The sequence below is a fragment of the Halichoeres trimaculatus genome, unplaced genomic scaffold (genome assembly GCF_033239565.1).
Source record: "Halichoeres trimaculatus isolate MK-OKI-2021-1 unplaced genomic scaffold, fHalTri1.1 fHalTri1_scaffold_9, whole genome shotgun sequence".
NCBI classification, from domain to species: domain Eukaryota; kingdom Metazoa; phylum Chordata; class Actinopteri; order Labriformes; family Labridae; genus Halichoeres; species Halichoeres trimaculatus.
In genome coordinates this window covers 7,753,989-7,778,155 of record NW_027437188.1, presented here as the reverse complement: position 1 = coordinate 7,778,155, position 24,167 = coordinate 7,753,989, and the positions used below count along the sequence as shown (strand labels likewise).

The following is a 24,167-nucleotide window of genomic DNA, read 5'->3' as shown; positions in this document are numbered from 1 at the left end:
TGTTCCTTGACACATGTGACATTTCTACGTCGATTTAAATCCCCCCCCCCCCCCCCCCCCCCCCCCGTGAGTCCGCAAGAGGGACAGATGTCATTTACATGTGCAAAATATTTCTTTGTTTTTTAACTAATGTAAATCCGTTATTCTTTGTTGTTTTTGATGGCACTGGAGAACAATATTAACGGTTGCGGAATACCGCATCCGCCGTGAATGCAGCATGGGCACGGAAGTGAGTGTTTGCAAATCAAATCAAAAATTAACTATATTTTGTTTAAAAAAAAATATTTTTAGCCCATATCAGCTTTATGGTATGGTTATCACACAGTTTCTAAAAAGAATAAGAATAATTTTGAGTTTACAGTGATAAAAACGACCCAGCTACAAACATTCGTCACGAGGCAAAGGTCAACCAATCAGATGAGCGGAAGTTTAACGTTGCGGTAATCCGGTTCAGACGTGACAAGTGCGGCCGACTGAACCCGAACTCAATCCTAATTTTCTGTCCCGTTTGCTGTAAAAACTACATCTTTCACTGTTTGACCACCAAGCTGTCCGTGAGCGCTCATTGCCATGGTGGACTGAGACATCTTTAAACGGGAGGCTTTTGCACAGCGGGAGAATAGTTCCTTTGTGAAGCCAGTTTGGTCCGTCAGGAGTGATGTTGTGCTCGGAGCTGGATGAGCAGCGAGTAGCCTGAAGCGTCTCCTCAACAGGCCGGGACGAGCCTTTCAGCTGAGCCCGGAGGATCGAGGCATCCACATGGGAGCAACAGAAGCCTGTCGAGGCCTCTGGTAATAACCGGGTCCTGTGTTACAGTTAGCCTGCCCCAAGCTGCCTCACCTATTCCTGTCAGAAGTGGGACCCTACCAGCCTTCAAAGTGGAAACGAGAAGAAGAGCGAAGGTAAAGTAAAGTTGAGCTAAATATCATATGTATGGACGGTGAAGTGATGCAGCTCTCTGCTTTGTGTTGCTTTTGTCACATTGTCATATTGTCATTCTCTTAGTCAGGGGTGTATCTAGAAAGGTTGCGTGGGGTGGTCAGTGCCCTCCCTGGGATTTGATTGGCCACCCTCGCTGCCACCTTAACCTTATTAACTGTCACTGGCTGTTTGTCCATTTTCAGAGGCATGAATTAAACTACTAACTAAAGCATAAACATGAGCCTGATCTTGTGGCATCACCAAGCAGCAACCTCTGGTCTTAAAACCTAAATGGAAGTGCTAAAAGCTAATGCTCCTGGAGATTCTGTTTTCAACCACATAGATGTCACGCCAAGAAAGATGTTTTTCATAGGAAAAAATAAACACATTTATAGTCTGAGGGTTTGAGAAGCTGAATGTGCAGCACAGAGTTGATGTTGAGGCAGGCCTTTAGCCTCCTGTCAAGCAGTTACAATACACTCATCTGTGAGCGATACACTGACATCCTCAATGCCATAATATGCACAAGTAGTCTCGAAGAAATCAACACAGATGAGTTCTAAACAAACTATTAAGAGCAAAACCATATTTTTGCATCAGCCTTTGATACATGTCATTCTGCTATAAAAAAATACCATTCAAATATGGGCTTTAACAGGGTTTTCTTAGCCTTTTGAGCCAACCTCAAGTGGATGCTACTAGTACTCCAGCTTTTTGCTTTGGGCTTTGTTTCACACCTTTAGTTTGTGCCTCTTGATGTCCACTGGTCTGTCATATCAGACCGCTAGTAGCTTTTCCTTTTCTTTTTTGCATTTCAGGGTTGTCCTTTACTAAAGTTTAGGGATGCACAATAATTTTGGTACGTTATCGGTATCAGCCAATATAGGCTCAAAATCCGAAATTTCAGATATCAGCTAATATGTTGATATCCCCAGGTAAATTAAACAGATAAAATAATGTGCTGCGGCACACTTGATTAAATGCTGGACCTTTGCGGCATGAACTGAAGCTGCTGCAATAAACAAATAGGCAGTTTAAAGTATTAAGGATTTTTCTTATTATTTCTTATTAGCACAAGAAATTAATAATATGTGACAAATGTGATATAGTTAGTATTTCAAATGTTGTTTTGGATATGGATCTTCTCTTTCAATAAGTAAAATAGACTTGGAAGATTCATTAATGCATATACTTAATATCACCCCTACACTCTTTAAGTCACTGCCTGAGCTGGGCCACTACAGTCATGAAGGTCCTGACCCACCCCTGAGTTACGCTGCTCTTTGTCTTGGGAGCGACACTTTTCCCTCGGAGATATGAGTTATCTGTGTACTGAGTGTGAAAAGCCTCTCTCATTAATGGGTCTGTCTGTTACAGATAGTGACTGATTCACACTGGGATATTTCTCCTATCTCTGTCTCTGTATGTTTCAAAAAGTAAAACCATTTTGTACTTTGTTCTGTGTCTGCCTCTGAAAATTGAATACAAATGGAGCCATTTCATTGAACTCTGTGAGTTTATTTATTGTACCTCAGATGAATGCTGTGCGGGGGGGCACAGTCACTTGGCGTCCCCAGCCGTGGCAGGATGGAGATGGTGGAGGGGGGGAACCTCTATCTGACAGCGATTCAGAAGAGGAGGACTTCCCCGATGACAGCACCACTCCCCTGGGGGACTATATCACACATGGTGAGATAGATAGAGGGTGGTGTTGAGTGAATTTATAAACTGCCTTTTATATCTGTATCTTTCCCTGTCTTAGTCTAACTTGTCTTTTTCCCCTTGTTCCCTCCATCTTCATTCTACCCCTGTGGTTTAGGATTGAAGCAGCTCCTGGACGCGCAGCAGCTGTGCGATGTTACTCTTCTCGTCGAAGGGAAGAAGTTCATGTGTCACAGGTATGAATGGTGCACAAAAAAACGTAAAACAAGTCGTACTGATCATAAATAAAGAAAAGTATTCTAACAGCTGATTGATTTAACAAGGAGGAGAGATAAATGAAGCTTGTTTATAAGTGGTTGCCATGTGACAGAAGTTATCCTCTGTGTTCTTCTTCTTCTCTCCCTCTAACCCCTCAGAGTCCTCTTGGCTGCTGTAAGCCCGTACTTTCGGGCCATGTTCACCAGCCCTCTGGTGGAGTCTCGTCTCACTGAGATCCGACTGGAGGAAGTGACGCCGTCTGTCATGGAGACTGTGATTCAGTTTGTTTACACTGGTGAGGCAGGGCTCTCTCTGGACACGGCAGAGGATCTGTTTGTGGCTGCCAACCGGCTTCAGGTCATGCCACTTCAAGATCTGTGTTCCAGGTAAACCCGCTGATATTTTTAGTTAAAATCTGTATTAACAGGGATTTAAAATCTAGCTGGCTCAATTTTTGTTTTGGTTTCTTCCTCCTCTCATTTCTCCTCTTCCTCCTCTCTATCCACCATGGCTATATTTCTCTTCTCTTTTCTCCCAAGGTTTCTGTTTGAGCACCTCTCAGTGGATAACTGCTTGGGGATGTACTCCCTGGCTCGCTCTCACCATGACCAGCTGCTGCTGCGTGCTTCCCTGCGGCTGGTAGCTCAGCACTTTCCCCGGGTGGCCCGGCAGAAAGACTTCCTCCTTCTGGATCACGGCACGTTAGGCAGCCTCCTGAGCTCTGACCGTCTCGGGGTGGATTCTGAGGCTGAGGTGTATGATGCAGCCCGGCGCTGGGCAGAGCACCAACCCTTTGATCGCTACGCCCACATGCCAGCACTGCTTCACCACCTGCGCCCGGGGCTGCTGTCCCAAGAAGAGAGCCGGAGGTTGTGCCAGGAGTTGGGGCCTGCAGCAGCCGGTGAGGGCCTTGGGGGACCTCTGAGACCTCGAGAGGGCATGTTTGAGAAAAAGATCGTCTGTGTGGACCTGACTCCTCGGGAAGAGGATAATTTAGCCATTAGAGACTACACAGTGGACTGTTTTGACCCTCGGACAGGGAAGTGGGAGAAGATAGCGGCGCTGGGCTCTCTGGTCAGTCCTGGGTGTACGGCTGTAGGAGACCGGCTGTTTGTCGCGGGGGGGATCCTGCGGACAGGCTCTGTGTCTGCAGCCGTGCATGAATACGATGCAGTGTTGGACTGCTGGATAGAGAGGCCTTCTATGTTCCAGCCTCGGGCGATGCTGGGTCTGCTGGGCTGTGGAGACTCACTCTATGCTTTGGGCGGCTGTAACCGCTCAGCTCTGCTGGACTCCAGTGAGATCCTGGAGCTAACTACCCTTCAGTGGGTCCCTGGACCTCGGTTACCGCTCCCTCTGCGCGCCTTTGCCTGTGCAGCTCTGCGGGGGCGACTTTACATTCTTGGTGGGACTACACTCGAACAGAACCGAGCTGTGGTCCACTCAGGTGTGTTTATTTATCACACTCTCACAGACTGCTGGACGCGTGTGTCGTTGGACTCTGGCGCCACATGCCTCGCTGGAGGAGTAGCTGTTCGAGGTGGAGTTTGTGCCATTGGAGGATACATGAGAGAAACCACCAAGTTTCATGATGGAAACTACACCAACCTGGAGACTTTGGACGCCACGGGGCGTGTGCTGTTTTTCAGAGAGGGTAGAGGGTCTGGAGTAGAGAGGGAGGTGACTGGTGGAGGGGTCATGGTCAGTGCAGATCAGCGAGGGGGTGCAGGTGGTGGAAGCGACAGAGCCCCAAGTCCTGTTGTGTTCCCCGGGTTACCACGGCGGATAGCTGCTGGGGGCGTGGCCAGGTGGAAACGCAGGATTTATGTCCTGGGTGGGGAAAACGGCTCACGGTTCTATGACAGTGTGTACTGTTGGAAGCCTGGCTGGCGTAGCTGGGTCCAGAGACGGGAGAAACTCCCAGGAGACACTGGAGGGGTGAGCCAGTTTGGGTGTACCACTTTAAAGTTCCCCAAGAAACACATCCTGTCCAGACTGAGACTAGCCAAAGAAAACTGCAAAAAGGCCTCAGATTAGCTCCACAAAGATCAGCTTGACTGCCGATCAGTGACAGAGATGAGCTCCAAGCTGAGTTTGAATTAGCTTCTCCTTGACCTCAAGAAATGTTAAAGTTGGGAGGAAGTAACGAGAAGACGATTGTTTCATATTAAGTGAGAGCAGCCAGAGCAGGCCTGTCATGGATGCAAACACATCCCATGAAACTGAAAGCGAAATGTAGAGGGAGGCAGAGAACAGCAGGAGCCAGAAACTGGTGAAAAATCAGGCACCACGCACCTGAATGTAACCTTATCCACTATTGGTCAGAGCAGTCAGGCTCTTTTGAAATGAAAAAAAGGCCTTTAATTGATTTCTTTCTCTTTTTTTTAGATTTCAAAGGTGTTATATTTTCAAGGCTTTTTGGAAAAACATCAATGCTGTGAATTTTTCAGTGTCGTTAGGTTTAGACACAAAGATATAGAGGGGTTATTGGTTCATCAACAAGGCTGGATGCGTGCACAACTTGGGTGCAGATGCACTGCGGAGTATAATGGTTTTTCAACAGATGTGAAGGATTTAACCACCAAAAAACACATTTTTAAACTAAATATCATCCTGTATACGGATAGTAAACGGCTCCCAGGTTTGTGAAATAGCAGTGAGTGGACAGAAGAGATCAGCAGGTGGACAGATATTAGGTGGACAGACGTTTTCAGTGGAGAAATCCGTCATGTACCCACAGAGGAGTTTAAACACACAACTGTCACTCGATGCTCATGACTGCATTATCCGTGGACACCAGGACGTAAACAGCTGTCAATAAATCAGAAACCCTCCCAGACCAAAAGAGCACACAGACTGTTGAGTCTGAGAGCCGGGCCATAATAAAAAAAACAGAAAACTACATTCAGATTCAATTATTTACCCACAGACGTCGCTGGTGTTTCAGTGTAAACTGTGACCATGTTAACTGGTGACTCTTGACCGTTAATCACTGATACTGTCCATAGACTGTATAAAACATGGATGTAGTCTCACCGACGTCACCTGTCTGTTTCTGAAACGGAAAATGAAGCACATCGGCTATAGCGGCCATATTGGTAGTGGCAAGAACTTCGCCTACAGCCATAGGGCGCCGGCTGTCACATGACCCTCAGCTGTGCCTCTTATTGGGGGAGCTCACGATCTTGATATCCTCTGAACGGCCGCGTTAGAAAAAAATTCACCCCCCGTACAGTGGGAGCCGGGAGTAAAATTAGCGATACAGACAGGAGACGTTTTTTGAACCAGGCTGTAAATAGGTTAATTTCTGCTTTGAAAATGGCTTTTTTGGGCTTGGTGAGTAAGACTTCCACTACTTCGGAGCCAGCCTCAAGCGAACACTCGAGAAACAGCAGATTTTAGCACCTCCGCATTGTCTCATATTCTCAGACCGGAGGTTGCCGCTTGATACTGTCGGCTGAGAGTCACCAGTTAGCATGGTCGCTATTAACTCCAAAACACCAGTTGCTCTGTGACAGTCAAAACTTGATAGATGTTTCCCCAGTTGTATAGTATAGTTTCTAAAAACTGACCACAGAACAACAATTTTTGCAGATAACAGGTTGAATTTAGTGTTTAAAACACTAACTTGTCTGAATGAGTGGAACTAAACGCTGCTTCTGCGGTCAAGATGCGTGCGCATCTTTATGATGACATAGATTGATAATCCCATATCAGTGTATCATTTGTTCATTCCATATCCGTTTAACAATCCAAAATTGGAAAACAGATGACGACTTTTTATTTCATAACAAACATCATTTTCAGAAACAGAATATGAGAGAATGGAATTATTATGGGATTTTTATTCTTTTTGGTTTGTATCATTTCTGATGTGTTGTGACCCAGGAGTTGTTGACTTTTTTTTTTTTTTCTCAGTAAGGTCAGTCTCTAAGGGGTGATTCCATTGATGGGTGACTCGAGCAGCACAATAGCTAACATTTTACAGTTAACATTAGTTAACGTTTTTTTCAAGGATGGCGGACGTGTACGTGTTTTTGAAAGAGGGGAAGCGTGTCACACTCAGGAGACATCAGTAACACAACGTTTCCACCTGAGGTTGTGTTGGATGCAGAAACGTCTGACACTCATTGCAGAGCATCTCTGGACACCCATGTCCTACAACGTCTCTGTAATGCCTGTGTGGGTCTTACCAGCTTCAACAACTGCTTCATAACATCTGCGTATTGTTCTAGTGCGGCCATAGTGCTCTATTTATATGTCACTCTCTGTATATTTCCTTCTCTATCTCTGTGAACAGGTTTCAAGATCCGCACGGTTAAAGATTGGCCTCCCTAAGAAAAAAGTCCACAACTTCCTGGTCACAACATATCAAAAATGATACAAACCAAAAACGAATAGAACAAAAATCCCATAATAATACCATTCTCTCATACAACAAATCAAAACAGCTAAAAATAGGCCGTTATTCGTTTTCCAATTTTTGAATTTAAAACGAGAAATGAAATAACTAACTTCTCCGTTTTCTGATTTTGGATTCTAAAACGGAAATGGAATGAAGGAATGATACACTGATTATCCCTCTATCAGATTCTTCACCATGTTGTGTTCCACATTATTTGCCTGAATCTTCAATGTGAAGCCATCTGAAACTTCATTTATTGGTTACAGGATTTCTCTTGACAGAGACGATGTTTGCGGCACACATAATTTTAGTAAAATAACTTTATGACTTGCATTTGAACTATTAAGCTTCAGCGAGCATCATCAGTTGTTAAACAGTCTCAGGCAGCAGCAGGGCTGGCCAAAAACTGACAAACTAAACCAAACAATGACACCAACGTCTGAATCCTTATCAAGTTTTTTGTAGGCAACGAGTTAGCCGCCTAGCTCTTCAGGTCACGACAAACAGGTCTGGTATCTCAAACTAGAAGTAAAAGCGTGAGTTAGAATCATACTGAGAGATGTTTCTCTGACGCTCTTGGCCTGTTGTGTGAATGACCCTATCTTTGTGTCTAAACCAGCTCTCTCCAGCTTCTTTCCAAAACCTCTCATCCAGGTGAATTTTGTCTTTACTTGATTCAGTAGCTCAGTCAGAATAACTTTATTTCTCAGATTAGCTCCAGCCACAGGACTCATGAATGTGTTTGGCATGGAGGAAGATTCTTTGAGCACATTAGGATTCTTCTTAATTTATTGAAAAGTGTTTTGAAAGCTTTTTGTTGTTTTGAAATTGTAACTTTTGTTCTGGATGGCACTATAAATTTAGACAGTCTGCGGGAACAACAGCAGATGTGTGTGTTTATATGTGTGTGTGGATATGATTGAGGATTGTTAGCTTACAAATCTTAAGTTATTATCAGTTTAGAAAAGTCAGAAAGTTTGCCCACAAATGTAAGCACATTGTTTTACTATGAGCCATGATGTTCTCTTTGTTTTTCTTCAGTTTTCCTCAAATCCAGACACCTCTTCTTAACATATGTTCATCTGAATTCACTGCCAGCTGGGCAGAATGCAAACTTTGACACACTGAGTTTAAACCAGTTAAAAAAAACATGAATTAGAAGAAGAAAGATGTTTTTGTAACATGCATTGAAAACGAGCATTTGAAGCTCTAGGTATCTCTCTAGGAGTGAACAAATAACAATGTTCCAGCCAATCAGCAACAGGTTGCATTATGAACCTGACCACCCCTCTCCTAAGTCCTCACTCATCCACAGCTTCACCTCCACACAAAGGCTTCTGAAAGCAGCTAATTGGTTTATCATCGCTGGTTTGTGAGTTGTTTGTATTTCTGAGAAATATCCAGAAAAATTCAAAGTTTTTATTGTGAATTTTTTTGATTCTGTGATTTCCTGGACTGGAACGAGTACCAACACCCTGGGTTTAAAAATGGTGCCAAGAAACTGCAGTTCTTGCACTTCTTCCACTTGAGGGTATCTGTGAAGCCAGAGAGTTCCATTTAGATCCCATGTCGAAAGACCAACCAGAAGAAATTTAATGCTATTCTCTTTTTATTATGTTAAGCTTTAGTGCTTCATCCAAGTCGACTACCTTATTAGGTAGAGTCAGTATTTCCAACAAGCTGACCTCCGTGTTAGAGCTCCATGACTCCTGAGGCAAACAGTAGAGGATCGTTCTGGGACTATTGCTGGGTTCCATTTGTACTCGGAAGTCGGAATCTCCCTGAGGTCGGAATTTCCAACTTGTAAGTCAGAGCACCCACACCACCCCGAGTTCCCAGTAGGAAATTCTGAGTTCAGGGGTAAATAGTAATTAAGCTCCTGTTAGACTCTTTTTATTTTAGAAGTTCTGACTAGTGTTTGTTGCAATAAATCAGCTATTTATATAGAATTATTCTTTGTTTATATACAGAAATACTGCTGTTATAGGCAAGTTTTTCCGACTTGGCAACTGGAATGCTGAACTCAGAGATATACGCTGTTTTCCAAACCGCCTACTACACCAGCAGTGTCCACTATTTTGGCTGAAATTCAGTCTGTAGTAGTCAGTATGCGAAAACTTGCAAAATCTGCAGTATACTAAAAAACCCCGGGTGTCTTACTGATCCAGGGAAATTTCTCAGTATGTGACGGACCAGTCTACCTGGCATACTGTTTCCCACAATGCACGGCGCTAACGCTGTCTAACCGCAATCTACTGGAATTAGTTGGCATTATAACTACAACACAACAACGCTCACGTTACACGGTCTGTGAGATTGAAGTGAAGTGATGCAAAGAAACACCAGTAAATCTTGTTACTTCCAGTTGTAAAAGAGGTGTTTACTTCTACAAATTCATTAGCCCATATAAAACACTAATTCACTTCTTAAACCATACATGGATTATATAGGAGTGTTTTTTTCCATCAGCTGTAAAAAATAAAAATCCCTTTCAGATTTATTTTTAGTAAACAATATAATTTTTAGTGTAAGATTAAAAATCAAGTACGATGATTCTGTGTGATATGATTAACAAAATAACAAAAAAGCTGAGATCTGCCCATGGATTGTTTTGTACATTTATAATAAAGGCAAAGAAACATCATCTGCAGCTCCGCTTCTGAAACTGGAAACCAGAGTAGCATACTACAAAAAAGACCCAACACATCAGTCATACTGCATACTACAAGCAAAAGCAGTAGGTGGTATGTAGTGCCTACTACATACTAAATTCACATGTAGTATGTAGTAGATGGGTTGGAAAACAGCCGAAGTCACTCCCATTCCCGACTTCCCAGTTCCTAGTTGAAATGGAACGCAGCATAAGTCCTTATCAGGGGCAGAACCCTTCGAAGGACCCAGCCTTTGTTTCCTGCCCAGACTGATCAGGCTGAAATGAAGTGAAACAGTCTGATCTATGCAGGATATTTTGCTTATGTCATAATAGTGTCACAGGTAGCAGGCTAATGTGGCGAAGCACCTGGCACTGCAAGTGCTACAAAGCTAATAAGACCAACACCAAGTTGCCAAAGATAAATTCTGTAAAAAAATAAAAGTTTCAGTACTTTGTCTTTTAAATTTGTGCAGAATGCCATTGTTTTGAATCAAGATACCCTTAACAGTGCATTACTATTTGTTTAAATTGGCATGCAAAGAATTGTATATGTAGAGCCATGAAGGATGCTACTTTTGTGTCCTTTGGAGGAGCCTTTGGAACAGGTCATCTTTTGGTAGCGACCCTCAGGAAGACTATGACGCAATTTCTTTGGAAGATTTTACTTCTTCTTTACTGTTTTAGCTTTTTGGCTTCACCAGAAAAGCATGACATACACAGGAAATGTGAGTAGAGGGATGACCTTGGCCTAACCATGTTAGAATTAGGAAACAATGCTGCTACGAGTGTAATGAGGCCACCTGCTCAACCAACTTAGGCAAAGCAGCTTCAACCAATGAGAATATTCCACTGAAATACAAACAACTTAAAAACCAGCAAAAAATGAAGGAGAAAGAAAATTGCCCACAGCGGGCAGAACTTTTAGTGGAAAAAATGTCGGTTTCTTCTCTTTTACATCCAGCTCACTTTGTTTTCCTAACTCGGGGGCACTAATTTTTCAGTACAGGTCAGCAGTTTTACTTTGAATTGTGAAAAAAATCCCACAGGAACTTTCCCAAACAGCCAGTAGCCACATTGAAGCAGAGCAGTTCAGTTTAGTGTAGCAAGCAGCCTTTGCATCAGCCTCATTTGGATAAAATCTTTGTCACAATAGCTCCACACCCCACTGTACTGCTTTTTATCTGTTAGTTGTTGAAACACTTAAGTGGGGAAATATAAATCAGCTCTCAGAATTCATGTGCACCACCTTTAAAAGCTTTAATTTTATCATGAATACTCTCTTCCATGATTTCCTTGAGTCACCTTACCCCTGATGTTAAGGAAGTGATTTGGGCTTGTCAGTGATTTAGGAACATACTGGTTGGTTGGACAGTATCAGTTTGTGTTTCTTGCAAAAGTCCCACCACACTGTTTTATTTTGAGGAATACACTCTGGATTTCTCAGAGTGACTCTTTTTCTGTTCCTTGATGCGCTTACGGCTTGTATGACGTGTGAAAAGTGAATCTGTGTGCATGCACGTTTTCTATGCCGAGGTGTAAATCTGTTCAACTCAAGCTCTTTGCACACATCCGCACACCTGCACTGTGTCCATCCAGAGACGTGAAGCTGCCCTCATTTGTACAATCTGATGAAGTGTGTGAACTGAGAGATAATGGCTGTTTTGATGAAAGCAGTGCTATCAAATGATTAAAGGACTATTTGCTTACATTTTAGCTGCTCTTGAAATTTCTTTGTTTTGTTTGTTTTTTTACACCTGTCTGAGTGTTTCTCCAGATATTTTAACTTAAGATGTACATAAAGTACAGTAGCTGTTTGCATGATACAAAGTCAGGGGTATTTTTGCTTGTTTTTCATCCTTGATGTTAATAATTGATCCTAAACTGCTGAATCTGGTCACTTCACCAGCTGACCAAAGTTCCCACCTTAAATCTGCTGCCTGCATCACTCTTTGACTGTATGACTTGTCTCATAGCTCTTTGGTCCTGGTGATGTTTGGCTGTTTTTGTGGGTGCAGCTGATTTTATTTGGACATTTTTAGGAGCGTAGCAGCAGAATAATTACAAATCAGAGTCTGGTTTCCTTGTATGAGAAGCTGATTGGAGTGTATTTAGTGTTAAGTGGAGTGATGGAGGATCCCTCATCAAACAAAGTGACCGTCAAAAACCCAGCAGACATCTGTGTTATTGTTGGATATTTCGTCATGGTTATCGGTGTTGGCATTTGGGTGAGTGGACCTGTGTTAATTTGAGTCTAATTACAGATTACTTATTGCTGAATAGGTCATGAATGTCATGTGCATGTGACAGTATTTTCCCATGGTTTGTGAGAGTAAGAGCCGTGTTTTCTGTGTTTCAGTCCATGTTTCGGTCCAATCGTGGGACAGTTGGAGGATATTTCCTGGCTGGACGCACAATGACCTGGGGACCAGTGAGTTCAGCTGAATCCACAGAAAAAAAAAACATCCTAACTACGAAACAACCTTCATGTTGGCTAATAGTGTAAAAGCCAAATATATAAAATGTTATTGGAGGCCGGATAGAAATATTGTTCCTACTTAATACTTTGTCCACAAGAGGGCACTCAAATGTCTTTCATAAGCTGTAAAATAAGTTAATGTGTTTTAATGAAAACTGGTCTCAGATAATTAATCAGTGAGCAAAAATAAGCATTGTTTAAAGTGATGGACCAGACTTTGATAATAAAAAAAACAACAAACTAAAACTTCAAAAGGGAATTAAAGTAAGACAGTGAAGAAGAATAAGGCTTAAGTAGACTTGCAACACTGTAACCTGATAAATATGCGTAAGATGTAATATTTATATGAAAATTTGAGAAAATGTTTCCAGTAATTATCAAAGAAGGTTAACCTATTAATTAATTAAATAATTACTTTTTTTAAAAAATTACAGTATGTTAAAGAAATGAGGATCTAAAGGATACATTTATTTTACAGATGTAAAAGCAATGACTGAATGTCTCAGAGTGAGTATTTGACAAAAAATGGAAAAAATGATCAAAAAATGTCTTAACAATAGTCTGGACTCAAAAAAAAAAAAAAAAAAAAAAAAAAAAACGAAGTACTTTTAAATTGACTTTTATTAAATGATAAAGAAAAAAAAACGTAGAATTACAGATAATTTCATTTTTATGTGTACTTAACGAGTTCAACACTGCGTAATGTTGCTACTCCTGTTTCAAATAAATACTAATAAAATCAAAAGAACAATTGCTTTTTGTAATCAGTGGTATTTTAAAAAAGCAACTTCAAAGTAACTACAAACTCAGTATAATAGCATCTTATCACATTTCAGTGTTTGTTGATTAAGAAATATCAATTATTTTGTGACACTAGAGGTACAGTGGGAGGAAATGTTAATATTTACTGTTATATAGCAGCCAGATTACAGATTGAAGCACTCCCTTTGCTCACCCCTCGCAATGTTTAGGCTCCAAAAGGGACCTTGGTCTTCAAGTTTTTAACATCTAATTTTGATGTCAGCACAAATTCTTCCTCTACCAACTTGTTTATTTTAGATGACCACTTTAACACGTAAACATGTTACTAGTTAGTCTGTTCTGTTGTTTTCAGTGAGTACTGTCAGTGGTTCATTCATTCTTGTCAAGGAGAGAAGAATTAGGAGATGCAATTTTTTCTTATCATGTATATCCTTTCTCATCTGAATAACAATAAAACTTTGTTGCTGGTAGAAATTTGTTGGATCAGCATCACTGCCCTCTCCTTTCCCAGCTTTGTTCACCTGTGGTTTCATTTTCTGTTACTTTTTAATTTCACTAAACCCCTGCCAGTATTTATTTAATACTCTGTGATGTTTTCAAGTCATTCTCTGTATGTTTTTTTTTAGGTTGGTGCATCTTTGTTTGCCAGTAACATTGGTAGTGGACACTTTGTGGGCTTGGCTGGAACTGCAGCAGCCAGTGGCATCGCTGTGGGGGGATTTGAGTGGATTGTAAGTCAAACTTTAAACTCGCAGCTTGCATGAATCTTTAGTTGACATGATTGTGAACAAATTTATCCAAGGTTGAAACAGCGTCACCTTCTGCCTGCAGGCTTTGTTCATCGTGCTGCTGCTGGGCTGGTTGTTCGTCCCTGTGTATCTCACAGCCGAGGTAAGAGGCCTGAGCTGTGTGATCACTGTTTGAGTCACTGATGTAAAGTCTCTTCTAAATCCTTTTTTGAACTTGTTCTGTTTGGGTTGTGCTGAGTCAGGTGATCACAATGCCTCAGTACCTGCAGAAGAGATTTGGAGGGACCAGGATCAGCCTCTACCTCTCAGTCATCTCTCTGTTCCTCTACATATTCACCAAGATCTCAGTGAGTCTGAAAGCACACAGGCTGATCAACACAGATGTGTTCTTTTTTCCTGCCTCATGTTTTTACTTTCTCCTTCTTGCTCCAGGTGGATATGTTTGCAGGAGCAGTGTTCATCCAGCAGGCTTTAGGCTGGAATATCTATGTGGCTGTCATCAGCCTTTTGTGTATCACAGCCTTGTACACAGTCACAGGTATGTTTGTGAGCCTGGTCCAAGAAGGTTTTTATTGAAGTTTTCTTTTTTTTAAGGCCAGTTTTTTTTTAATTTTCTTTAAAAAAAAAAAAAAAACCTCACGCTTTCACCAGGAAAGTGTAGAGCATTGAACTCTTGCACTGAAAGGGATAAAATGTAAGAAGACTGCAGTGGTCCCTGCTCCATCCACTTTCCTATGTCAATCTCTAAGAGCTTAAATATCCATCAATTAACCAAAAAGTCAAGAATTCTGATTTGTGTTTAAGGTTTTAAAGGCATTTGAGAGTGTATACAGACCTGATCAAAATTTTAAGACCAGTTGAAAAGTTGCAAGAATTTACCTTTTTCACATTTGGATCTTAATGAAATATTAAGTAGAGCTATAATATGCAAGAGCAAGAAGGGGGAGTGTGACAAAAAGCACTTTGAAAAAGTAATTTGTTGAGAAAAAGTAAACTGAACTAGGCTGTTTATCAGCTGATCAAAAGTTTAAGACCATCGCTCAAAAAATTACAAAAAACTCTCCAAACCAGAACAAAAGTTTTTCTCAGTAGGACTCAGTAATGAGTAGCTCCACTGTTCTTGTTAAACACTTCAAAAATTGCTTTGGGCATGCTTGATGCGAGTGTTTCCAGGAAGCTTTTGGGAACTTTGCTCCAAGTGGTGAAGATGGCTTCACAAAGGGCATCAACTGTCTGGAACTGACGGCCATTTTTCTAAACTTCCCTAGCTAACCATCCCCAAATGTTCTCTTCTGGATTTAAATCAGGGGAACATGAGGGATGGTCCAAAGAGAGATGTTGTCTCCCTGAAGAAGTCCTTCATCAAGCCAGCATTGTGACCTGCAGCGTTGTCTTGTTGAAAAAACAGCTGTTACCACACAGACCAGGGCCCTCAGTCATGAAGGACGCCCGCTGCAACATCTGCATGTAACCCACCGTCATTTGACCACCCTGCACCACCTGAAGCTCCAGTGTTCACTGAATGAAAAAGTCCCAGATCATGATGGACCCCCCCCTCCACTGTGCCGGGTAGAAAACATCTCAGGTGGGATCTCTTTGTCACACCAGTAATATTGAAGCCATCTGGACCGTCAAAGTTACATTTTTTCTTATCAGATAATTAAACTTTTTTCCACCTTTCAATGTTCGATGTTTGATGCTCCCTGGCAAAGTCTAAACAGGCAGTTTTGTGGCGTTGAAAGAGACAAGGTCTTTGAATTGTTTTTTGTTTTTGAAACCCTTTTCCTGCAGATGGAGTCTGATGGTTATTAGGCTTCAGTCGAAATCAGTAAGGGCCTTAATTTGGGTGGATTCTCCGGCTCAGCGCAGGTGTAATTTTTTTGTGTCTACCACTTGACTTTTTTGTTCCATAATGCTCACCGTCATTCAGAAAATGCAGAATTACTGTCTTACTGCGTCCAACCTCAGCAGCAGTGGGATGCTGTGAGAGGCCTTGCTTCCAACCACCTCGACGTTTCGACCATGTTCAAGAAGAGACAGCCTCCTAGATTTAGCCATCAAGAGGGCATGACCATGTGAATGCCTGACAGAAAATGAACATTTTGAGCAGATTTTGGCTTTAATAACTTTTGATCAGGTGATAAACAACCTATTTTGTTTTTTTGTTTTTTTTTTACAAGTTCCAAATGTTTTTTGTCACACTCCCCCTTCTTGCTTTTGTATATTGTAGCTCTACTTAAAAGCTCATTAAGATCCAAATATGCAAAATGCATATTCTAGCAGTTTTTCAACTGGTCTTAAGATTTTGATTGGGTCTGTATGTGTTTTTCCAGGAGGCCTGGCTGCTCTGATGTACACCGACACAGTTCAGACGTTTGTCATCATAGCTGGAGCCTTCATACTCGCTGGTTACTGTAAGTAAAACCTGTGTAGAATTACATTCAGTTGTCCTCATAAACTTATCGGACACTTTATTAGGAACACCTGTTCACACTTCTTAAGTTGCTTTGTCACATCCCTCCATTCCTGCAGCTGTGTCGCTCCCCAGCAGCTCCACAACAGGTGAGGGGTTAACTTGGGTCACTAATCATTCATTTCACTGCAGCAGCTCACAAGAAGCTGACACTGCAGAGCCACAAAACCCTCCACCTCCAGCTGACATCAGCTACCAAACACCACCTTATCGATTTTTTTCATGACACGTCGATACGTATCAGCCCGACTCTAATGTGGATGAGAGATAAAGCCAAAGGAGGAAGCAGTGGAGATAAAAGTGTCAAAGAATCAGTGGAGGATAAAAAACACACACAGCTCTTTTTGGGAGTCGGTGATGCGTTGACAGGAAAGTGCCGTCTCAGCAGCTGACTCTTATCTTCAGTATCAGCTCAGCTCTGGACAGCTGAGCTGACTTCTAAACAACAAATACAATGAGCTCAACCTTTTTAACACCACGTTCATGTTGTGTAAAAGCAGGACTATCCATTTCAGGAGTATTAACCAGAGGTCAGACATGAAGCTAAAGTCATTAAACTGTGTCCAGTATACGCAAACTGAGTCTTCATTTCATGAAAAACTCTCTCTGTCTCTTTTCCTCTCCAGCTTTTAATGAAGTAGGAGGCTACAGCGCTCTGCTGGACAAATACAGCTCAGCTTCACCGAGTAACGTCTCCTCTCTGGATCCTCTGAGTTACAGCATCCCGCCCAGCTGCTACACCCCGAGACAGGACGCCTTCAACCTGCTGAGGGACCCGGTCACAGGGGACCTGCCCTGGCCTGGAGTCTTGTTTGGGATTTCTATTGTGGGGAGCTGGTACTGGTGCACAGACCAGGTACAGGACTTCACTCAGAGTGACCTTATCAGTGTTGATCACCAGGAAAACACAGTGAAACATCTTTAGTTAGAAAAATAATTTATCATAGAAATTGTGATTGGTAAAAACAAAGTGCATGATGAGTGCAAACCCTTTATTGTGTTCCAGGTGATTGTCCAGCGATGCCTCGCTGCTCGTAGTCTGACCCATGTGAAGGCCGGCTGCATCATGTGTGGCTACCTCAAAGTGCTGCCCATGTTCCTCATGGTGTTCCCCGGCATGATCAGCAGAGTCCTCTATCCTGGTGAGACACAAACTTTTTAAGTTTCTCTGTTGCAACTTTATTGAAATAAAATACAAGAACACACACACAAAAGCAAAGAACCTACATAAGAGCCCAGGAACCAGTGCAACATGAGCACCAAGCAACATGACCAAATACTTCAAGGTAATACAGTTAATGTTAAGTCAGGCCCTTACAGTAAAGAGGAGCAACAGAAAATAAAGTAACATCAATATAAACTGGAAGGGAAAAAGAGAAGCAACATAAAAGGTGTATGTAGAGAGAAATAAATGACATAAACAGAGGTAAAACTATAAAACTGTTCAAACGATTGGAAAAATTAAAAACAAACAGATGTAAAAGCGTAAGGTGAAAATAGTTAATTGAACAGTTAAAGTGATTTCTGGTTGAGAGGACTAAATATGGACCATATAGAGGTTGATCATTAAAAAAAAAAAAAAAAAAAAAAAAAAAAAAATTAGCTGAAATTTATATTAAAAAATGAGAGGGAGTTAAAGTACAAATAGTACAAAGCAAAAGAAGCAATAAAAATAACAGCCACAAACCATTAAAAACTACATTGTGGTAAAGACAGCAAAGAGAAACAAAAGCACAGAAATAAAATCAGATAAAAGAAATAAATGACATTAAAGGAGGTCAAAGCAAAACAAAGAGAAACAAATCAGCAAAAGTTGATAAGCAAAACAAGAACAAAGCAGTAAAAGCACATAACCAAAGAAATTGCAATTTTTGTAAATTTGCAATTATGTTGCACTTGTTGCAATGACATATAAAGTTCTATTCTACGGTATTCTATTCTATACTATTCTATTCTATTCTATTCTATTCTATTCTATTCTAAATAAAAAAATATACAATCAAATAAATGACACAATGGAGGTTTTATAGTAAAATTTTAAAGTAGAGAGTAGATTTAGAAAACAGAAGAATGTGAACCTATCAGGTGAAAATTAGCTGTGAAAAAAAACAGAACTGCAGAAATTTAACCCACTGAGAATAGTTGATATCATAAATGATATAAATGGAAGTGAAAGCTGTGAAAGAATCTTACAGCATCGAAATCGAAGCAATAAAATTTAATATTGGAAATGAAAAGTCTGGATGCAATAATTTTTAATGCATAAAGAAGATACAGAATACATAAAGGAGCTGAAAGCATACAGAATAAAATAGCATTTTGAAAAAATCAGACACACAAGCCTTCGATATAAATAAATAAATATATGACAACAAAAGCGAAAACATAAAGCCAGCAAAGATAAAAAAAAAAATGAGGTAAAGGTATTGAAAAATACAATACATAAAATATAGTAAAAGCAATAAAGTGAGACAAAAGTAGTAAAAGCACCTAAATTTAAGAACAATAGAGGAAATAAAGGAGAGCAGCTGGAAGAATGATTTCAGGTTATACTAAATTAATGATACATATGCTAATAAAACAGTGCAGTAAGAAGTAAGAAGTCATAAAATGAAATCAAGACTGTAAAAACTGGTATTGAGAAAAGATTTAAGGGATGTTTTGCTGATTCTTCTTCTGGAAGATTCCTGAAACTGAGGCGCCCTGAAACTAAAAGAAGGTTATCTCCAGATCTAATTCTTGACATTGAACACAGCAAGAAGAGCCAGAGCATCTAAGGCTGACTCAAACAGAGTCCACAGATCTCTGTATGTTACACAGAGTCAGCCCCAGAGACCAAACAGCTGTGTGCACCTAACAGCTCTGATATCTGATACAGAAGACAGCTGTTATCTATGTATGATGTGGAGAGAAACCATCATCTTTACAGTGTTTTTCTTTAATCTGTGTGTTTTTCATCCCCCCTGTAGATGAGGTGGGCTGCGTAGTCCCTGAAGTGTGTAAGGAGGTGTGTGGCACTGCGGTGGGCTGCTCCAACATCGCTTATCCTAAACTGGTGGTGACCATCATGCCAAACGGTCAGGATAATAAAACTATCTTTAAAAATCAGATGTAGTTCTTTATCAACTCTACTTTCTCTGTGGTTTTAATTCTTTATTCCTCTTATTGTATGCATAAAGGTTTATCCCTCTATACTGTCATTTGGAAAATATTACCATGAATCACTTCTAATGATACAAGGCTGTGTGTGATATTATTTTAATTTTCTGTTCAAACATGGACTGAATTGTCTCAGACCTCACCCCCTGTGGCTGTAAGAACACACATGTTAGCTGTTAGCTTGTTTCTGTCTCATTTTCCCTCCTCAAAGATTGATCTCAGCCTTTGTTGGGCCTGTTGTTTACTCACACTAGGAATAAAAACTTGGCTTTAATCTGATCACAAGATTTATTCAGCTTTGTTGTGGACTCCTGTTTTCACTCAGAGTGATTATAACCCATGTTTCCTAACACATATTTAGACCTCTTTTCTTGCTCTGTCTCTTCTTTCTCTGTTAAGGTTTGCGAGGCCTGATGCTGGCAGTGATGTTAGCCGCTCTCATGTCTTCTCTGGCGTCCATCTTTAACAGCAGCAGCACTCTATTCACCATGGACATCTGGACCCGCATCAGACCGCAGGCCTCAGAGCGGGAGCTCATTGTCGTCGGCAGGTAGAGAGTGAACAGGTTCCACTTTAAACTTGTAGCTGAACAAATCATTTGCATTTTCACGACTTTCATAAAAACCTGGCCCCGCCCATCACTTACTAACCCACTGCAAACTAAATGTTAGTGCTCTGCTTTCACTTCTGATCGGGAGAAAAAGCTCACACTGTTCTCTACACGCTCCTAAATTCAAATGAAGTAACCTTGAGACCTTCAGGTCAAACATCTGTGTTAAAAATAAGGGGATTGAGGATGAAAAGAAGAGGGCCACACCAACAAAACTCTCACATAAAAAAGAGTAACAAAGAGTAACAAAATCACCATTGTGTTTATGAGACAATAGGAAGTTTCTTATCCTTCTGACTGCTTATTGATATGCCTAAAAGTACTCAGCATCTTGTTCTTTTTACTTCATTTTTACATGATGACATACTGTAAATGGTTTTAGCTCATGTCTATCAACGTTTCCCACGTCTTCCTTAATTATGGAGCTAACATCAAGTGACATGGGAACAGTTTTGGGGTAAAAGGTAAATTTGCGGCCCTGTTGGACTTCTCTGTTTAATTTTTTTGTTGTTCATATTGGACTCTGGGCTGAACGTCTGTCCCTACTCTCTACTCCACATGTCCTGTCTGTCCTGGTAAACATGCTCCAAAACATAGCTTGATACAAGTAAAACATATATTACATTTTTGACTTGTACATCCCCATTTCCACAAGAGTCTGGAAGCTGAGTGGGATTTTGACAAAAAAAAAAAAGAATTTGATGTTTTATAAATCATTTAAAGCCTATATTAAGATGACAACAGAGCAAATAAAACAAATTGAATGTTGAAACTGAAGGAAGTTCTCATGTTACAAAGTATTAAAAGTTTATTTTAGGTTTGATTCCAGCAACACATTTTAAAAACATTATGCCAGGGGGAAAAAATAATATAAAATAATGGAAAAAAAAATTAAACCTGGAAGAGCATCTCGACACTCATTAGGTAATGGTAATTACCATGACAATATATCAATTTGCCATTGTGAGAGTCTGCATTAAGAAAAACTGTAGTCTGCCAGTTTCAGAATAATGCTCCTTAGTTTATTTTATCATATGCAGAAAGCAACATTACTGAACTATTCAGATAATCTGGAAAAATAACTGGACAAAGAGGACGCAGCTAAAACTAATACTGGAAAGCCGATGTAGCATTAAAAACAGAAATGACTCTGTGATGGAAACAACTCCATGACAAATTTACTTCTCTGAACATAATTCTGAATCCACAAATGAAGGTTAAAAGTACACCACACAAAGTGGAAACCATTTTACACACCATCCCAGCTTCACTCCAACTGGATTTGAGTTTTAGTGATATTCATATAAAAATTTGTGTGATTTGATTGATTCCAACATGTATGGGTTGAAAGTGTAATTGGATCAGTAGCCGTCCTCTTATATCTGACTCTTACTAAATCTCCTCTTCAGAGTGTGGGTTCTGTGCATCGTAGCCATCAGCATCTGTTGGATCCCTGTGGTCCAGGCGGCTCAGAGTGGTCAGCTCTTTGATTATATCCAGTCCATCTCCAGCTATCTGGCCCCGCCCATCGCCTCAGTCTTCCTCCTGGCTGTGTTTATCAAGAGGATCAATGAGACAGTGAGATGACTTATGGATGATGTGGGATCACTTGTCAAAACTCCTGATATTATTAACCATGAAACTTGATTGTCTGTCACCTCTCTCAGGGTGCGTTCTGGGGCCTGATGGGCGGCCTGCTGATGGGCCTGTGTCGGATGCTGCCTGAGTTCTGGTTTGGGTCTGGCAGCTGTATATTCCCCTCTAACTGCCCCTTCTTAATCTGTGGGATACATTACCTTTACTTTGCAATCATACTCTTCTTCTGTACGTCTGTGCTGGTGCTGGTGGTCAGTTACTGCACCCCGCCCTCCGAGGATAAACACGTGAGAGACTTTTTTATCTACTTACTGCTTCATAGATACCTGACATCCATGATGGTTTAGTTACAGGTTTTACTGTTAAGGCCTTATGTTTCCTTACAGCTCCATCGTCTGGTGTTCAGCCTCCGCCATTCCAAAGAGGAGAGGAAGGATTTGGACTGGGAGCAACAGGAAAAAGGGAGAAGAGCCCAGAAAGAGGCTGAGGACAGGATGAGGAGGAATAATAACAGTGAAGGTAAAAAAGAAGAAACCACAGCATCAGAGACAGACACACACAGAAAACTAACCCCTCCCTCTACCTCTTCCTCAGTGGCTGAAGAGGAGGAGAAATCTGGGATATGTGGCCTGCTCGGGCGGCTCTGTGGTGGGAGCAGCAGCAGCTCTGAGGTCCTCGAGCAGGACACGCCTGGGGAAGCAGAGAAGCTGCCTGACATCAGTGAGGAGCCGGTGTGGAAGCACACTGTGGATGCTAATGCTCTCGTCATGATGGCTGTTGCTGTTTTCATGTGGGGTTACTATGCTTAGTCATACTATGTCCAGATGAGTGAAGAGTGCACAGTAAATGTGAGTCAGCTTCAGATGATGCAGAGGGTCAATCTTTAAAGGACTTAAAGTAAAACTGAGCAGTGTTGCCATCTGTTGGACAATACCCGTCACTGCACAGCAACTCTGGTATATTTTTCTCCTTTAAAGCAAACATTTTGTTTAGCTGTTCAAACTCTTTTTAGATCAAAATATACGTTTATTCATCCAAACTTCTGATCAACACAAGACAGATCTCAAATGTCCCTCCACAGTCTTGCGTCTGCACAGCTGAGTAGGTTTTCAGTCTCCAGTGCATTTCACCAGTTTCAAAGAGCACGTGTAATGTAGTCCACATCATGGTTATCAGGTTAGAAGACCATTACTGTATACTGTTACATTTTATTCAATCAGTTGGTGCCTCCCTCCAGCACTACAGTTAAAGGAGTGAGAGATAAAAATTATATTGAAGCTGGATAAAGTGTAAACTCAATAAAACCTCTACTGCTCTGGTTTGAAAGAGTTGTTGTGAAAGTTTGATGTCTTTTTAAACTTTGGCTCCAGAGTTCAATAAAACACCACAACACTCACCCTCAAATTAAATGAAAAACTGAAGCACATCACTATAAACATGTTGCAATAAGTGTGTGATGTGTTTTTCAAGCTGCTCCAGGACTTGCAGTCCTTTTTTTAATGGCAGGATCTGGGTTTTATCAGGGTTGTTTTTCACGATGATTTTGGGAATATTCTGACCAGAAAACAACATTTTTAGACCAAAATATTTCCTATTCTGCATTGTGAATATTTTTATGCACTAATCTTTGTCATTTTTGTGCTTTTTCACAACTTTAATCCAATCATGTGTCAACTAATGTGTTTTTCTTTCTTTAACTCCAGATGTTCATCAGCACAGCACATTTTCACATCATGATTAAAGTATTCACTTTAAGTTAGTTGTAAGACTTCTTGAGTTTCTGCAGAATGTACAAGGATTTAACTTTAAACAAGTGGCCTACATTGCTAGATAAATATATATATATATATATATATATATATATATATATATATATATATATATATATATATATATATATATATATATATATATATATATATATATATATATATATATATATATATAAGTATATATATATATATATTTTTTTTTTTTCGTGCACTTAATAGAAAACACAAGTGTACACATAACTCATAATGTGGTCGATTCCAGTGCCACAATTTTTACATTGTCAGACAAAAGCTGTGGGCCGTATAAAAGGAAGTTCCGGCCATTATTGTCCTACTGGGGCATAACCAATGTTATAATAGTTTTGGATTTGGTCATTATAGTTTAGTTTTAGTTAGTTTTGACATTTTATTTTCCATTACAGTTTAGTTTGAATTAGTTTTAGAGCAGGCATTCTAGTTTTTATTTAGTTTTGATTTTTGCAACAAGGCTTAGTTTTAGTTCAGTTTTTTCATACCTCATTAACCAGGTGCAGGATTCAAAAAGGTCAGAGTAAATATTTTGTCATACTGTTTATTTTCAAGTCCAACATAGTGCTCACTGCTCAGTCAATGCTGATACTGAACTGTTGGCTGCTGCCTTAAACACATGAAAATAATATAAACTTAGAATA

General features: G+C 40.6%; 2 protein-coding genes across 2 annotated transcripts; both read left to right on the top strand.

Annotated features, from left to right (window-relative positions):
• Positions 1–403: 403 nt before the first annotated feature.
• Positions 404–11,589, top strand: LOC141797607 (kelch repeat and BTB domain-containing protein 8). Its single transcript, XM_074679149.1, has 5 exons — positions 404–902; positions 2,457–2,610; positions 2,741–2,819; positions 3,000–3,227; positions 3,381–11,589. The coding sequence occupies exons 2-5, from the start codon at positions 2,457–2,459 to the stop codon at positions 4,876–4,878; spliced, it is 1,959 nt and encodes a 652-aa protein (XP_074535250.1). The 5' UTR covers positions 404–902; the 3' UTR covers positions 4,879–11,589.
• A 436-nt stretch (positions 11,590–12,025) lies between these two features.
• slc5a2 (solute carrier family 5 member 2) lies at positions 12,026–23,024 on the top strand. The gene is made up of 15 exons (XM_074679150.1): positions 12,026–12,124; positions 12,256–12,327; positions 13,764–13,868; positions 13,969–14,028; positions 14,129–14,233; positions 14,319–14,424; positions 16,220–16,300; positions 16,986–17,215; positions 17,366–17,501; positions 19,329–19,436; positions 19,918–20,068; positions 21,538–21,706; positions 21,796–22,011; positions 22,111–22,243; positions 22,319–23,024. Exons 1-15 carry the CDS (start codon positions 12,026–12,028, stop codon positions 22,531–22,533), a joined length of 1,986 nt encoding a protein of 661 aa, XP_074535251.1. The 3' UTR covers positions 22,534–23,024.
• The last annotated feature ends 1,143 nt before the right edge of the window (positions 23,025–24,167 follow it).

What these genes read in the sequence shown, in the direction of transcription:
- slc5a2 (XM_074679150.1), top strand. Translation starts at nt 12,026, where the DNA reads ATGGAGGATCCCTCATCAAACAAAGTGACCGTCAAAAACCCAGCAGAC. An exon ending in AGCCTTGTACACAGTCACAG is followed by an intron (nt 14,425 to 16,219) that starts GTATGTTTGTGA and finishes GTGTTTTTCCAG; the next exon opens with GAGGCCTGGCTGCTCTGATG. An exon ending in GGTGACCATCATGCCAAACG is followed by an intron (nt 19,437 to 19,917) that starts GTCAGGATAATA and finishes TTCTCTGTTAAG; the next exon opens with GTTTGCGAGGCCTGATGCTG.
- LOC141797607 (XM_074679149.1), top strand. Translation starts at nt 2,457, where the DNA reads ATGAATGCTGTGCGGGGGGGCACAGTCACTTGGCGTCCCCAGCCGTGG. An exon ending in GGGGGACTATATCACACATG is followed by an intron (nt 2,611 to 2,740) that starts GTGAGATAGATA and finishes CCTGTGGTTTAG; the next exon opens with GATTGAAGCAGCTCCTGGAC. An exon ending in AAGAAGTTCATGTGTCACAG is followed by an intron (nt 2,820 to 2,999) that starts GTATGAATGGTG and finishes CTAACCCCTCAG; the next exon opens with AGTCCTCTTGGCTGCTGTAA.